We start from the raw sequence: 14,167 nt of genomic DNA, 5'->3' as shown, positions 1-14,167 counted from the left end.
TCAAGATGGATTAAAGACTTAAACATATGACCTAAAACCCTAAAAACCCTAGAAGAAAACCTAGGCAATACCATTCAGGACATAGGCATGGTCAAAGACTTCATGACTAAAACACCCAAAGCAATGGCAACTAAAGCTAAAATTGACAAATGGGATCTAATTAAACTAAAGAGCTTTTGCACAGCAAAAGAAACTATCATCAGGGTGAACAGGCAACCTACAGAATGGGAGAAAAATTTTGCGATCTATTCATCTGACAAAGGGCTAATATCCAGAATCTACAGATAAATTTACAAGAAAAAACCCCATCAATAAGTGGGCAAAGGATTTGAACAGACGCTTCTCAAAAGAAGACATTTATGCAGTCAACAAACATATGTAAAAAAAGCTCATCATCACTGGTCACTAAAGAAATGCAAATCAAAACCACAATGAGATACCATCTCACACCAGTTAGAATGGCGATCATTAAAAAGTCAGGAAAGAACAGATGCTGGAGAGGATGTAGAGAAATAGGAATGCTTTTACACTGTTGGTGGGAGTATAAATTAGTTCAACCATTGTGGAAGACAGTGTGGCGATTCCTCAAGGATCTAGAACTAGAAATACCATTTGACCCAGCAATCCCATTACTGGGTATATACCCAAAGGATTATAAATCATTCTGCTATAAAGACACATGCATACATATGTTTATTGCGGCACTATTCACAATAGCAAAGACTTGGAACCAGCCCACACGCCCATCAGGATAGACTGGATAAAGAAAATCTGGCACATATACACCATGGAATACTATGCAGCCATAAAAAAGAATGAGTTCATATCCTTTGCAGGGACATGGTAACCATCATTCTCAGCAAACTAACACAAGAACAGAAAACCAAACACCACATGTTCTCACTCATAAGTGGCAGTTGAACAATGAGAACACATGGACACACGAAGGGGAACATCACACACTGGGGCCTGTCGGGGGTTTGGGGGCTAGGGGATGGGGATAGCATTTGGAGAAACACCTAATGTAGATGACAGGTTGATGGGTGCAGCAAACCTCCATGGCATGTGTATACATACCTATGTAACCTGCACGTTTTGCACATGTACCCCAGAACTTAAAGTGTAATAAAACAAAAAGAATCTGGGAATTTAGTCATCATTAAAGAAATCATGGTTAAAGGAGCAAACTTGGAAGAATTGACTGACTGGCCATGTAAAAGAGGAACTAGACACAGGGTGGAAATATAAAGACACATTTCAGTCAGATATAAGGACTGTTCAAAGGTTGGATCATCGTGGGATTTAATGAATATCTTCAAATTGGAAGTATTAACCAGAGGTTTAAATGACAGTGCGTCATGGGGTATTTAGATGGGAATATGGGAATATTTTATTCAGTGAACACTTGGACTAGTTAATACTGAAGGTCGCTTCCAATCTGAATGATTCTTTTGTCTTGTACTGTTTAGTGGTCACTGGCATAGAACATTTTCTCTGCACACTGGCACAATTTCTGATTATTACAATATGTATGTCATTTTCATTCTTGATTCATTCCTTTCCTTGATTCAAACTGAATCAGCAAACTGAAATCTGTAATCATCTAAGACTTTTTCAGATTCTCTTTTCTTCATAATCACCTTTATTTGCCTGTTTCTTCTTTATGGTAGTAGTTATTTTTCTTCTTCCTTTCTTATCAGTAACTCTGACCAGTCTGACTTTGCTTATATGCAGTTTCTTAATAACATACCTCTTCTGTTAGGATTTTTAATATTAGAAGCTCAAGCCATGTACGGTTCAAATGGCTGAAGCCACTTTTTAATAAATTACGGAGTGCCACCTAACATTTGTGTTTTTATGGTGCTTTTACTTTTTCCAAGTCCTTCTGTCTGTATTGCTTCATTTAATTTGGATAAAACTAACAACCGTTTCATTCCATTACATAGACATGCCCCTTAAGAGGAAGCTAAATGAATAAACCCTTCTACATCATTTTTTCATCTCAATAATCCTATACCACCCCATCTCTTCTGCCCAATATCATATTACTCATTTTTATTTCTCAGATTATCTGTTACCTAGAGTGCTACTTATTTTTAATGTTGTCTTCAACTTTATCCTTGAGAAGTTTTAAATTTTCTTTATCAGTAAAGAATTTGAACCATGGATGTGAGGCATGCAGTTCACAGCCAAATCTTGTTGCTTATTCATGCGTTTACAATAAGAAAAGGAAAGAAAATAACTTACTCCCTTTTCCTCCCCTTCTCTTGTCAGGGCTAAAAAAAAAGGAAAGTTTGTCTTGGAATAATTATTTCTTGATAAAAGAACACTATACTTTTGTTATCTCTTTGTTTGATGCCCCTTATCCTCTTACATTATACTTTTTAGTCCATTTTAATGTCTTTGTGTTTTACTATCCAATTTCTAATTTCTTACTATATTTGCATTTATATTATCATCCTCTTATCCTTAATCCAGGTCAGTGTTTTACTGATTTTAAGTGCTATAATTCTGGAACTCAAAAGAACTAGTCTAATTTTTGTAAAACAGAGCATGCTCACCTGAATTCTTAATAGTGTTTAATGAAGAAAATTACTATCAAGAAGTAAACTGTTTTCTCTCAATCCCCATGATCCCAGCACAAACATAGTTTATGCCCATAGTTTAGTAGAGTTGTATTACTTTAGAGAGGACTAAGCATGTGGGTTATGGACTATTTTTGGTGTGTATGAAGTAGTAAACAGTAATGCATATGAAAAATAAGGACAGATTTTATAGGTTTTTAAACAGTGTAAGGAGTCATAAAATTGATTTTGTCTTTTATTCTATTAATATATGTATTACACTGATTTTCATATGTTGAACCAACCTTGCCTCCCCAGAACTCTGTTTTATTCATCTTTATATCTTTTGGCAGATATAATGTGGCAAATAGTTGACAATATTTGTTTAATAAATGATAGGAAAAAAGAATTAGTGTTAAACAAAAGCACTACAGTTATTAAGTTTGTGTTTGAAAGCAGCCAGTAATGTAAACCTGCTTATTTAAGCCAGCATAGGAAGCAGCTGTTCAATGAAGCAAAATTTATAAATCATATAAATACATAGAGCAAGTAGTGTTATATATGCATAAATGGTGGGAAAATCTATAAATCAAAACTGTTATACATATGACCAGGTTCTTAGTAAACAATTTTGTTCAACCGCTGTTTAACCTATGCCAATTTTAAGTTCAGGCTAACAATCAGTGGACACAGAAAGCATCTTAAGATGGGAAGTCAAACATGCTTTACTTCCATAAAAGTTAGAGAAGGAAGTTGATACAATCAGGATACACAGCAGAGAGATCGGCTATCTTGTCTACTTGCAAATGGTGGTGTAAGCTTGCAGGACCCCCCAAAAGAGCCTTATCTGTAACCATAGAGTTTCAGATGACATGTCTGAGCATCATACCTGAAGGTTTATCTGCCTTCCTCAGGCCTAGCCTTACGTAGGTGGGCTATAGCAAAACAGAATACAGCCTTGCCTTGATATATGCAGGAAACAAGTTGCATTACAACCAGATATACCTTATTAGTTTTATGTCAGAGCATTACACCTGAAAGTTTATCTGCCTCCTCAGGCCCAGCCTTACATAGATGGGGATGTGGCAGAACAGGGTACAGTCCTACTTTGATATATACAGGAAATAAGTTGCATTCTGACCAGATATACCTTATTAATCTCATGTCAGAGCATCACATTTGAAGGTTTGTCTGACTTCCTTAGGCCCAGCCTTATATAAATAGGGCTATAGCAAAGCAGGATATAGCCTTACGTTGATATATGCAGGACATAAATTGCATTCAAAACAGATAATGCATTATTAATCTCAGAATTTTCCAGTGGCTAATGGGACTGTTAGGGGACGGCGCAGGTACACTACAGAGGCATGAACAAATTTCTCATTCACTGTTCAACCTACTCAAGCTAACATGGCATTGGTGAAGTGGATTTCTGGATTTAGCGATGTGAAACTAGATTAAGATTTAGCTACCCAGACACATCTGAGAGCAACAGTAATAGGCCTTTAAACCAGCTATAGAGATTATCTAATTCTAGAAAATTCTCATGATGGAAATTTCATAAGAATCTTTTTTAAGTACTACATGAGGTAAATGAACCTTAGATCACTGTCATTCATAGTTATGTGATGGAATAGATTTTTAGGTTTTACAGCTTAGTTTCATATTTCAAATATTTTTATATTTCAGTTAGTAATTGTTGCCAAAGAATGTAAAAGAAGCAGTTATTTGGTATATGAAAATCAGAAATGCTCAAATCTTACTAGCAGACTGAGATTTATTTCATGTAATTTTCAGGACATAATTTAGTTATGGTCTCAAAGAAAGCCTATATAGGAAGTTTCTGTGCCTTACTAGCCAAAATACAAGTAGAAACACAGCCAACACCTTGCTCATCTTTCTTCCTTACCTCCAAAATTGACTGCAGTTGATGCCATGTTTTAAGTTCTCTGATTACTGGGGCTGGGTTTTATTTATATTTGTATCTTCCATACTTAGCAAGGTAACTAACACAATATATAGTAGATGCGTAATCAGTGATGTTATTGATACTTTTTATTTATAGTCTAAGTTCAGCATGTTTACATTCTTTCATAATTGTCATAGAAAGACACCAAAGTAAAATTGGAAAAGATTAAAACAAATAACTGTTTTTAATCTTTTCCCTAATCTATCCATTTTACTTTTTCATAGTTGTGATATTTAGGGAATTCAAACATAGCTTTTTACTGTATTTTTGAAAATTCTCACTTAAAGCTTTTGTTCTTTTTGTTAATTTTTTAAATTGCTGCTGTACTGCTTTTATTTGACTTCGCTACTAAGATTCTTATTATATTTGATACAGAGTTCTGAAATAAACTTGGAAACTTCTCAGATTCTTCCGTAATTAAGTGTATCTAAAATAATTGTATATGTTTAAATAAGTAGAATAGATCAAATAAATATAAAAGAAACCGTCTTGTGAAGACTTAGAGTAGAATTATAGATTTTACTTGTATTTAAAATAATAAAGAATGTGATTTAGATAGTAGATGTCAATATATATTTAGTAATTTCTTCATTACAGAGATAGTGTTTCATCAGCCTTCATATTCTGAAATGAAAAAAAATTTAGGATAAATGAAATTTTTAACTTTTTAGAATACTTTATATTCAGAATGGCTGACTTTGTGATTTGTCCAAATTAGGCAAAAAGGGCAGCTAGCTGTAGAAAGAGCTAAACAAGTAGAAGAGTTCCTGCAGCGAAAACGGGAAGCTATGCAGAATAAAGCTCGAGCCGAAGGACATATGGTATGAATTTTGTTTGTTTGTTTCTGAGATTTTGAATGTATTAGTATTCCAAGTGAAGGTCTGGAGTAAGGTAAGTGTAAGTAAAAAGAATGACATTCCAACAATCTAGGCATAATAAGAGGCAGTAAAGATACTCAGAAGTCATTTGCAGAGTGTAAAAGTGTGATATCTTAACTCATTTACCTTCTCTTCTGCTGTCTTTTATACCAGGGTGGAATTCTATTGTTGCTTTGGTTAATTGGGAGTGAGTTCATACCTGTATCCTTCCTTTAAGAGAGTAGAAATGGGTATAGCAACCCAGATATATTAAAGAAATAAGTTATTAGATTGCTGCATGTTTTTTTTTCCCCCAATATGCTTTTGGTTTTACATACTTTTAAGTGGCAAAGAATTTTAGAAGAAAAATGGGAAATAAGTATTTGGGTAAGTATATATGTAAACTATGCATTTGCTCAAAAGCAAATTAGAAGTAGAATTGTAGTAAAGTCTCCAGTTATGCCATTTAACTAAATTATGTATCCAAGAAAATACTAAGTTTTTAGATAATAATTTCAATCATTAAAACTCTTTTTTTTTCTCTTTGGTATTTAATAGGATTTGAGATAGTTAAAACTCTTCATAGTTTGATTTGTAGAGGTGCACAAATGCCTTTTGACATTTTTTCAACAGAACAACTGATGATTGTGTTTGTCAGCTCAGCAACCCATGAGGCATCACACTCATATAGGAATAGGTTAATTAGATGGTAATATATTTTAATTAGACTTATTACATATCTGTTGTAAGTTCGTAAGTGGTATCTTTGTGAGTTAATGTAGTTCAATATAGTATGTTTTTTCTTGGAAACAATGTCATAGAAACATAGTTAAATTTTTAAACAGTTACCCTTTATATTGTTAACACAGATACTTCAATTTGTTTTTCTACGTCCTGAATTAATCTGTATTTGTATCTTTCCTCTAGATAGTAGATGAGAACCTCCAGCCTTTTCCTTTGCTCATATCTCCCATGTTAATAGCAGCTGGAATTTTGGTTACAGATTTTTACTTAAAATATTTTTAAAAGAATTGGTAGGCTTACCGAAATTTACAGATTTCTTTTCTCAGCATCATTCCTTATGTCTTACTATTCCCCCCTCGTTTATTTTTTTTCATGCTGGAGAATCTGGTAATTTTTTTTTGAGAGGAACTTTCCAAGATTTGTTGGAAAATGCTCTTATTTTGTCCTCATGCTTGAATGATAATTTGTAATGGTGGACTGCTGGTGAATTTGATTAGCATTTGTATGTCTGAGAAAGTATTTTGCTTTTGTTTTTAACAAATATTTTCGCTGGATATTGTATTATAGGCTGAAACTTTTTACCTCTGGCTTGCCCTATTTCTGACAAGAACTATGCATTCATTCTTATCTTGTTCCTTGGTATGTAATGTATCTTTTTTCTCTACTTTAAAATTTTTATCTTTATCACTAGAATCAATTTCATTATCATGTGGTTTGTGTTTGTTTTTTTTTTTTTTTTTTTTTGAGACAGAGTCTCCCTCTGTCACCCAGGCTAGAGTGCAGTGGCATGATCTTGGGTCGGTGCAACCTCCACCTCTCTGGCTCAAGCGATTCTCATGCCTCAACCTCCCAAGTAGCTGAGATCACAGGTGTGTACCACCACGCCCATCTAAGTTTTATATTTTTTTAGTAAAGATGGGGTTTCACCATGTTGGCCAGGCTGGTCTTGAACTCCAGACTCAGGTGATCCATCTGCCTTGGCCTCCAAAAGTGCTGTGATTACAGACATGAGCCACTGCACCCTGCCTTGTGTAGTTTTCTTCATGTTTATTTTGTATAGGGGTTCATTGAGCTTCTTAGATCTGTGGTTTATGATTTTCATCAAATCTGGAAATTTTTCATCCATTATTTCTTTTTTTTTCTTTTTTATTTATTTTTTTGACACGGAGTTTCACTCTTGTTGCCCAGGCTAGAATGCAGTGGCGCAGTCTCGGCTCATTGCAACCTCCGTCTCCTGGGTTCAAGTGATTCTCCTGCCTCAGCCTTCCGAGTAGCTGGGATTCCAGGCATCCGTCACCACGCTAGGCTAATATTTTGTATTTTTAGTAGAGACAGGGCTTTACATGTTGGCCAGGCTGGTCTCAAACTCCTGACCTCAGATGATCCATCTGCCTCGGCCACCCAAAGTGCTGGGATTACAGGCGTGAGCCACCGCGTCTGGCCCATTATTTCCTCAAAAAATGTTTTTCTGTTTGCCTCTCTCCCTCTTCTAGGTCTCTGGTACACATATATTAGACCACTTTGTACACTACCAACCATTCACTGATGATGCTCTTTATTTTGTTCAATCTTTTTTTTTTTTCTCTGTGTGTTTCATTTTGGATTGTTCTATTGCTGTGTCTTCAAGTGCATTAATCTTTTCTTCTGCTGTATATGTTAATTCTATACAGATTATATGTTTTCCATCTCAGAAATTGTTTTTTTGTTTGTTTATTTGTTGAGACAGAGATTTCACTCTTGTTGCCCAGCCTGAAGTGCAGAGACATGATCTCGGCTCACTGCATCCTCTGCTTCCTGGGTTCAGGAGATTCTTCTGTCTCAGCCTCCCGAGTAGCTGGGATTACAGGCATGTGCCACCATACCCGGCTAATTTTTTTATATTTTTTAGTAGAGATGGGGTTTCACCATGTTGGCCAGGCTGGTCTCGAACTCCTGACCTCGGGTGATCTGCCAGCCTCGGCCCCCCAAATTGCTGAGATTACAGACGTGAACCACTGTGTCTGGCCAGAGATTGAATTTTTTATGTTAAAGTTGATTTGGATTTTTTTTATACCTTCCATGTCGCCTGCTTTTCTTCATATTCTTAAACATATGGAATATTATTATAATAGCAGTTTTTGTGTCCTTATCTATTAATTCTGCCATCTTTGTCATTTCTGAGTCTCTGTTGATTGATTTTTTTGCCTCATTAGGTTCATCTTTTTTTCTTTACATGTCTGGTGATTTGTAGTTGGATACCAGGCATTGTGTATTTTATAAATATTTGTGGACTTTTTTCTGGGATTGCAGTTAAGTTACTTGGAAATAGTATGAGTCTTTCAAGGTCTGCTTGTAAGCTTTGGCTACAAGCTTTGCTAGGCCGGCACAGAACAGTCTTTAGTCTAGTGCTAATTTGGCCTCACTGCTATAGCAGTACTCTTTTGAATACTGAATGCTTTATTGGTTTGGAGGTCTTTTCAGTTTGGCTCTTGGAAACATGAGACATTTGCAGCCCTAATTGAACCTCAGATATTATTGACAATATGCTGTTTGTCATTCAGCAGGAAGCTCTAGAGACCCTCTTTAGATCTTGAGCACCCTTCCCCCATGCAGCTCTTTCTTCTTTGCAGCTCTGTCCTGCAAATTCTAGTGTTCTTCAATTTTCCAAGGTCTGAATGCTGTTTCCTCAACTCAGGGGAGTGCCAAGCTCTGTTTGGTTACCTTCTCTCTGTGCTGCAGCCAGGAAACCCTTGCCAGTTAGTAAGGTGGGCAGCTGTTGGGTTTACCACCTTTGTTTCCCTTCTCTCAAGGATCACTCTCCTGTGCTGTCTGTTGTCCAGTGTTTGAAAACCATTTCATATGTTTTGTTCAAACCGTTAGTTGTTTAAGATGGGAGGGTAGATCTGTTACTTCATTATGGCTGCAAATGAGCCTTGAATGATAATTTGGCTGGTTAAGGAAATAATAAATTTGAAGTTTATTTTCCATAGAACTTTAAAGATTCTGCTTTATTATCTTCCAACTTACATTGTTGCTAATGAGACATGTGATGTTCTGGATCTTGTTCTTTTATAAGGAATTCTTTCCTTTCTCATAATTCTTAGGACTATTTTTCTATCCTTGACGTTCTGAACTTGAATATTTCTCAGTTGTTTTGTTTTGTTTTGTTTTGTCTTACTGGCTTAAGTTTCCACTGAATGCTTTCAATGTGAGTACTTATCTTCAGTTCTAGGGACATTTGAAATTATAAGTTCTTCAAATATTGCTTCTACATTTTCTCCTCAAGAGAACTCCTATTAGACTGATGTATTGGAACCTCTGCATGTAATGTACTTTAAAAAATCTTTTTCTCTCTTTTTACTGTGTTTTGGAAGGATTTCTAGGCCTGACGTTCCAGCTCACTGGAATATATTCTTTAGTTTTGTCTACTTTGACATTCAGCTCATCTAATGAGTTTCCTTTTATTTCAAAAATTTATGTTTTCATGTCCATGAATTCTAATTAGTTTTCCATAAAACTCTTTTCTTATGTTTTCATTTCCCTGGTAGAATTATAATTGTTGTAAAGTCTTGTTCTTAGTGTGCTGTTGACTATGTTACTTTGGTTTCTTCCATTTTAAAGTTTGTTAGGTATTTCGTAGTGTTGGTACTCCTCGAATGTTCAGCACCCTTGCTAGTGTGTTCATGATTGGGAGTATGAATTTTACTGTTCATTGCCTATGTTTGGGTGACTCCCTGGAAAGATGGCAGTGTGCTAGTGCCACGATCTGTTCTCTGCAGTTTTCAGTGAGAGTGAAGGATGAGTGGGACATACTGGTATTCTTTCAGTGCAAGTGCCTTGACAGCTTATTTTGTGGGCTTAAGAGACTCTCATTCTTCCTAGATATCACCCAGAGCATTGGCCTGTGCTTTCATTCTAAGCTCTCTCTTACCTCTCCTGTTTCAAAGTAACTGACACTGCTTGCTGGTTTGCGGAGATGCTTAGTGTACCGGAGGTAACCCTTTTACTCTAACCACTGTTGTCTGCTATTAGACCTTCTCATGCTCTTAGCTTCCAATGTGTCTTAAACCATGCTTTGTGTCACTCACACCTTCTGTGGTAGTACTCTTTCTGACATGTTTTTCCTCTTGTAAATTCACACTTTAAACTAATTTGTGTACTTTCCTGGTCTCTAGTTTCCTTTAATCTTAGAACTACCAGGAGTTTTGCTTATTTTTGAATGCTGATATATATTCACTTAAAATAATTTTTTATACTAAGATTTTGCAGGAAGGAAAGCAGCAGTGTTCACTTTGACATCTTGTAATCAGTATTTTTCATTTTATTGTTGTGTTCTCATTTTTTAAAAACGTGCTTTATAGAGCAGCAGTGCATTTTGAGAATGACTTTTATGTGACTTTCTAAGATTCATTCTGTTAAACTATATTGAATTCCTTAATTCCTTAGATGACATAAAACTTTGCCTTAGAAATATGTAACAAAAAGTGAAGAATTTGTATTTTCTGGTGTACTTGGGTGTGTACATCATATATTGCTTATTTTATCGATTCAATAAATTAATAAGGCAATTTGTTAAACACTGGGAGTAGTAAGTATATAAAGCTTACTCAGAAATAGTTTGTTTCTAAAGTAATTTATATTCTAATGTCGGACAAGAATATCTGCACTAGTAATGAGGCAGAGATCAGAAGTGAGTGCTAAGGTTAACTCTGGGCAGGATAAGAAGCCTCACAGATTTTAAGTTCTAAATTGGAACTTTTTTATGGTAAGGCAGAGGTGCTACTTATAATTTGCCTCTTTGTATTAGTTTTCTATTCTGTTAACAATTTACCATAAACTTAGTGGCTTAAAGCAACACAAATTTATTACTCAGACTTTCTGTGGGTAAGAGTCTGGCATATGCTAGCTGGGTATTCTTCTCATGGTCTCTTAAGGCTGAAATTAAGGTGTCGGCCAGCTGTAATTACCTAGAGGCTCAGCTAGAGCAAGATCTTCTTCCCTGTTCCCCTCAGGGTATTGGCAGAATCCACTTCCTTGTTGCTGTGGACCTGAGGCCTCCATTGTCTGGCTAGATTTTGGCCTGGAACCACTCTTTTTTTTTTTTAGTATTAGATAATGGTTTTTTTGTTTGTTTGTTTGTTTTTTATTATTATACTTTAGGTTTTAGGGTACATGTGCACAATGTGCAGGTTTGTTACATATGTATCTATGTGCCATGTTGGTTTGCTGCACCCATTAACTCGTCATTTAGCATTAGGTATATCTCCTAATGCTGTCCCTCCCCCCTCCCCCCAACCCACAACAGTCCCCAGAGTGTGATGTTCCCCTTCCTGTGTCCATGAGTTCTCATTGTTCAATTCCCACCTATGAGTGAGAACATGCGGTGTTTGGTTTTTTGTCCTTGCAATAGTTTACTGAGAATGATGTTTTCCAGTTTCATCCATGTCCCTACAAAGGACATGAACTCATCATTTTTTATGGCTGCATAGTATTCCATGGTGTACATGTGCCACATTTTCTTAATCCAGTCTATCGTTGTTGGACATTTGGGTTGGTGGAACCACTCTTAACTCTGAGAGACCACTCTTAGTTCCTTGCCAGATGGCCTCCTCAACAATGGAGAACCTACTGTGCATCAAATCCCTCTCATGCTTCAAACTCCTGACTGCCCTTTCTACAACCAGCCAGAGAAAACTATGATTTTAAAAGGCTCAGGTGATTAGGTCAGTCCCACCAGATAATCTCTTTATGTTAACATCAGTTATTGCATTTAACACAAAAGCTATCATATTCACAGTCCTGGGAATTATGCAGAGTTGACCCAATGGAGTACAAAGAGATAACAAAAACCTTGGAAGTTGCCTTAGAATTCTGCCTACTATACTCCCTTTGCTTATAATTTTAGACCCTACATCTGGAGACAGTAGATTAGACTTAGTAGAGGAGCTACTCTTTTTTTTTTTAATTCCCTTTCCCTTTTTCCTTTCCTTTCTTTCGACGGACTCACTCACTCCTTGACTGGAGTGCAGTGGCACAATCTCGGCTGATTCTTCCATCTCAGCCTCCCAAGTAGCTGGGACTACAGGTGCATGCCATCATGCCCAGCTAATTTTTTTCGTTTTTTTTTTTTTTTTTTTTAGTAGAGATGGGGTTTCACCTTGTTGCCGAGGCTGGTCTCAAACTCCTGGACTCAAGCAATGCACCCTCCTTGGCCTCCCTAAGTGCTGGGATGAGCCACTTTGGTATGAGCCACTTTGGTATGAGCCACTATGCCCAGCAAATAGACTTTATTTTTTATAGCAGTTTTAGGTTTGTGGCAAAATCGAGTGGAAAAGTACAAGGATTTTCTATATACCTCATGCCCACGCATATCTGTAGCCTCCCTCGTTAATCACCATCCCTACCAGAGCAGTACATTTGTTACAATTGATGAACCTACATTGACACATCATTATCACTCAAAGTCAATAGTTTACATTACGGCTCACTCTTAGTGCTAACATTCTATGGATTTAAACAAATATATAATGGTATTTATCACCATTATAATGTCATACACTATAATGTTTCTCTGCCCTAAGAGAAGCTACTTTTAAGTGCTGTCTTTAGCAACATACTTTGTATTAGAACATAGTAACCCAGGTTACTATACAAGAGCCTTTTTTTATAATTGGTTTTATTAACATATAATTTAAATGCAATAAAATTCTAAGTGTATATCTCAATGAGTATTGACAAATGTATATAGTTACATAGCCACCACCATCATCATATGTAAACTATTCCATTGCCCCCCTAAAAGTTTCCTCATGCCCCTTTGAAGTCAGTCACCTACTCACTGCCATCAGCCATAGGCAACCACTGATCTACTTCCTGTTACTATAGTTTTGTCCTCTCTAGAATTTAATATAAAATTATGAATCATACAGTATATAGTTTTCTTGTGACTGGAGTGTTATCACTAGTTAGTTGTTTTTTATTCCTAAGTCATATTCCTTTGTATGGATGTACCACATTTTGTTCAATTTCTCTGTTGATGAACATTTGTGTTGTTTCCAAAATAGATGCTTTTAAAGCTCATCGGAGTTATGTGATCATTAAATTCACTTATTTATATACATATCTATATAACTGGCTAGCCTGTCTTCCCTATGGTGCCCTATTTTCTGAGTTAGCATATCCCTCTTCATTATGTGTAACTGAACTAGTGACTGTTACTACACTTAGACTTCTGAACACTGCTGGAGAAAATTAAAGCTATGATGATTAATAATGTCTGTTTCTCTGGTTTCAGCCAGTTCCTTCTATTCTATGCCACACCATCTCTTACTTTTGGGCCTTATTCTGTCACTTAATCTACTTAAGAAAGTTTCTCCTCGACTTTGCTTCTTTACCAGTACTTTCCTATAGCATATACACATGCATATATATTATACATCTGTATATATGTATGTGTATATATGTATGTGCATATATACATATCTATAATATATGTATAATATATATGTAATACATATCTATAATAGATGTATATATAATATATATGTAATACATATCTATAATATATGTATATATAATATATGTAATACATGTATATAATATATGTGTATAATATATGTATATATGGTATATATGTAATACATGTATATAATATATGTATATATGTAATACATATAGTATATATATAATGTATATTATATATACGTTATATTTTATATACTATATGTATTACATATATAACAATATATATTATATATACATATATGTAATACACATATAATATATACATATATTATAGATGTAATACATATATAACATACATATATGTATTACATATATAACATATACATATATTATACATGTAATATATAACATACATATATGTAATACATATATAATATATGTATATTATATATAGTATATTATATATACATTATATGTATATATGTATTATATATTACTATATATTATATATACATATATGTAATACATATATAACATACATATATGTAATACATATATAACATACATATATGTATTACATATATAACATA

The 14,167-nt window shown here is 35.1% G+C and overlaps 1 protein-coding gene across 8 annotated transcripts in view; it reads left to right on the top strand.

Annotated features, from left to right (window-relative positions):
- NEK1 (NIMA related kinase 1) overlaps positions 1 to 14,167 on the top strand; it is a 215,085-nt gene that overhangs the window by 67,198 nt on the left and 133,720 nt on the right. For all 8 annotated transcript variants that reach the window (XR_009212947.1, XR_009212948.1, XM_058436867.1 and 5 more), the window contains one exon: positions 5,252 to 5,354. Coding sequence is in view for 6 of the 8 variants with exons in the window: in XM_058436867.1 (XP_058292850.1) it covers positions 5,252 to 5,354 (103 nt within the window). In the remaining 2 variants the exon portion in view is untranslated. The remainder of the gene's footprint in view (positions 1 to 5,251; positions 5,355 to 14,167) is intronic.

This window comes from Hylobates moloch, unplaced genomic scaffold, assembly GCF_009828535.3.
Source record: "Hylobates moloch isolate HMO894 unplaced genomic scaffold, HMol_V3 SCAFFOLD_3, whole genome shotgun sequence".
In the NCBI taxonomy this organism is placed as follows: domain Eukaryota; kingdom Metazoa; phylum Chordata; class Mammalia; order Primates; family Hylobatidae; genus Hylobates; species Hylobates moloch.
This window is presented reverse-complemented; position numbering and strand designations above follow the sequence as displayed.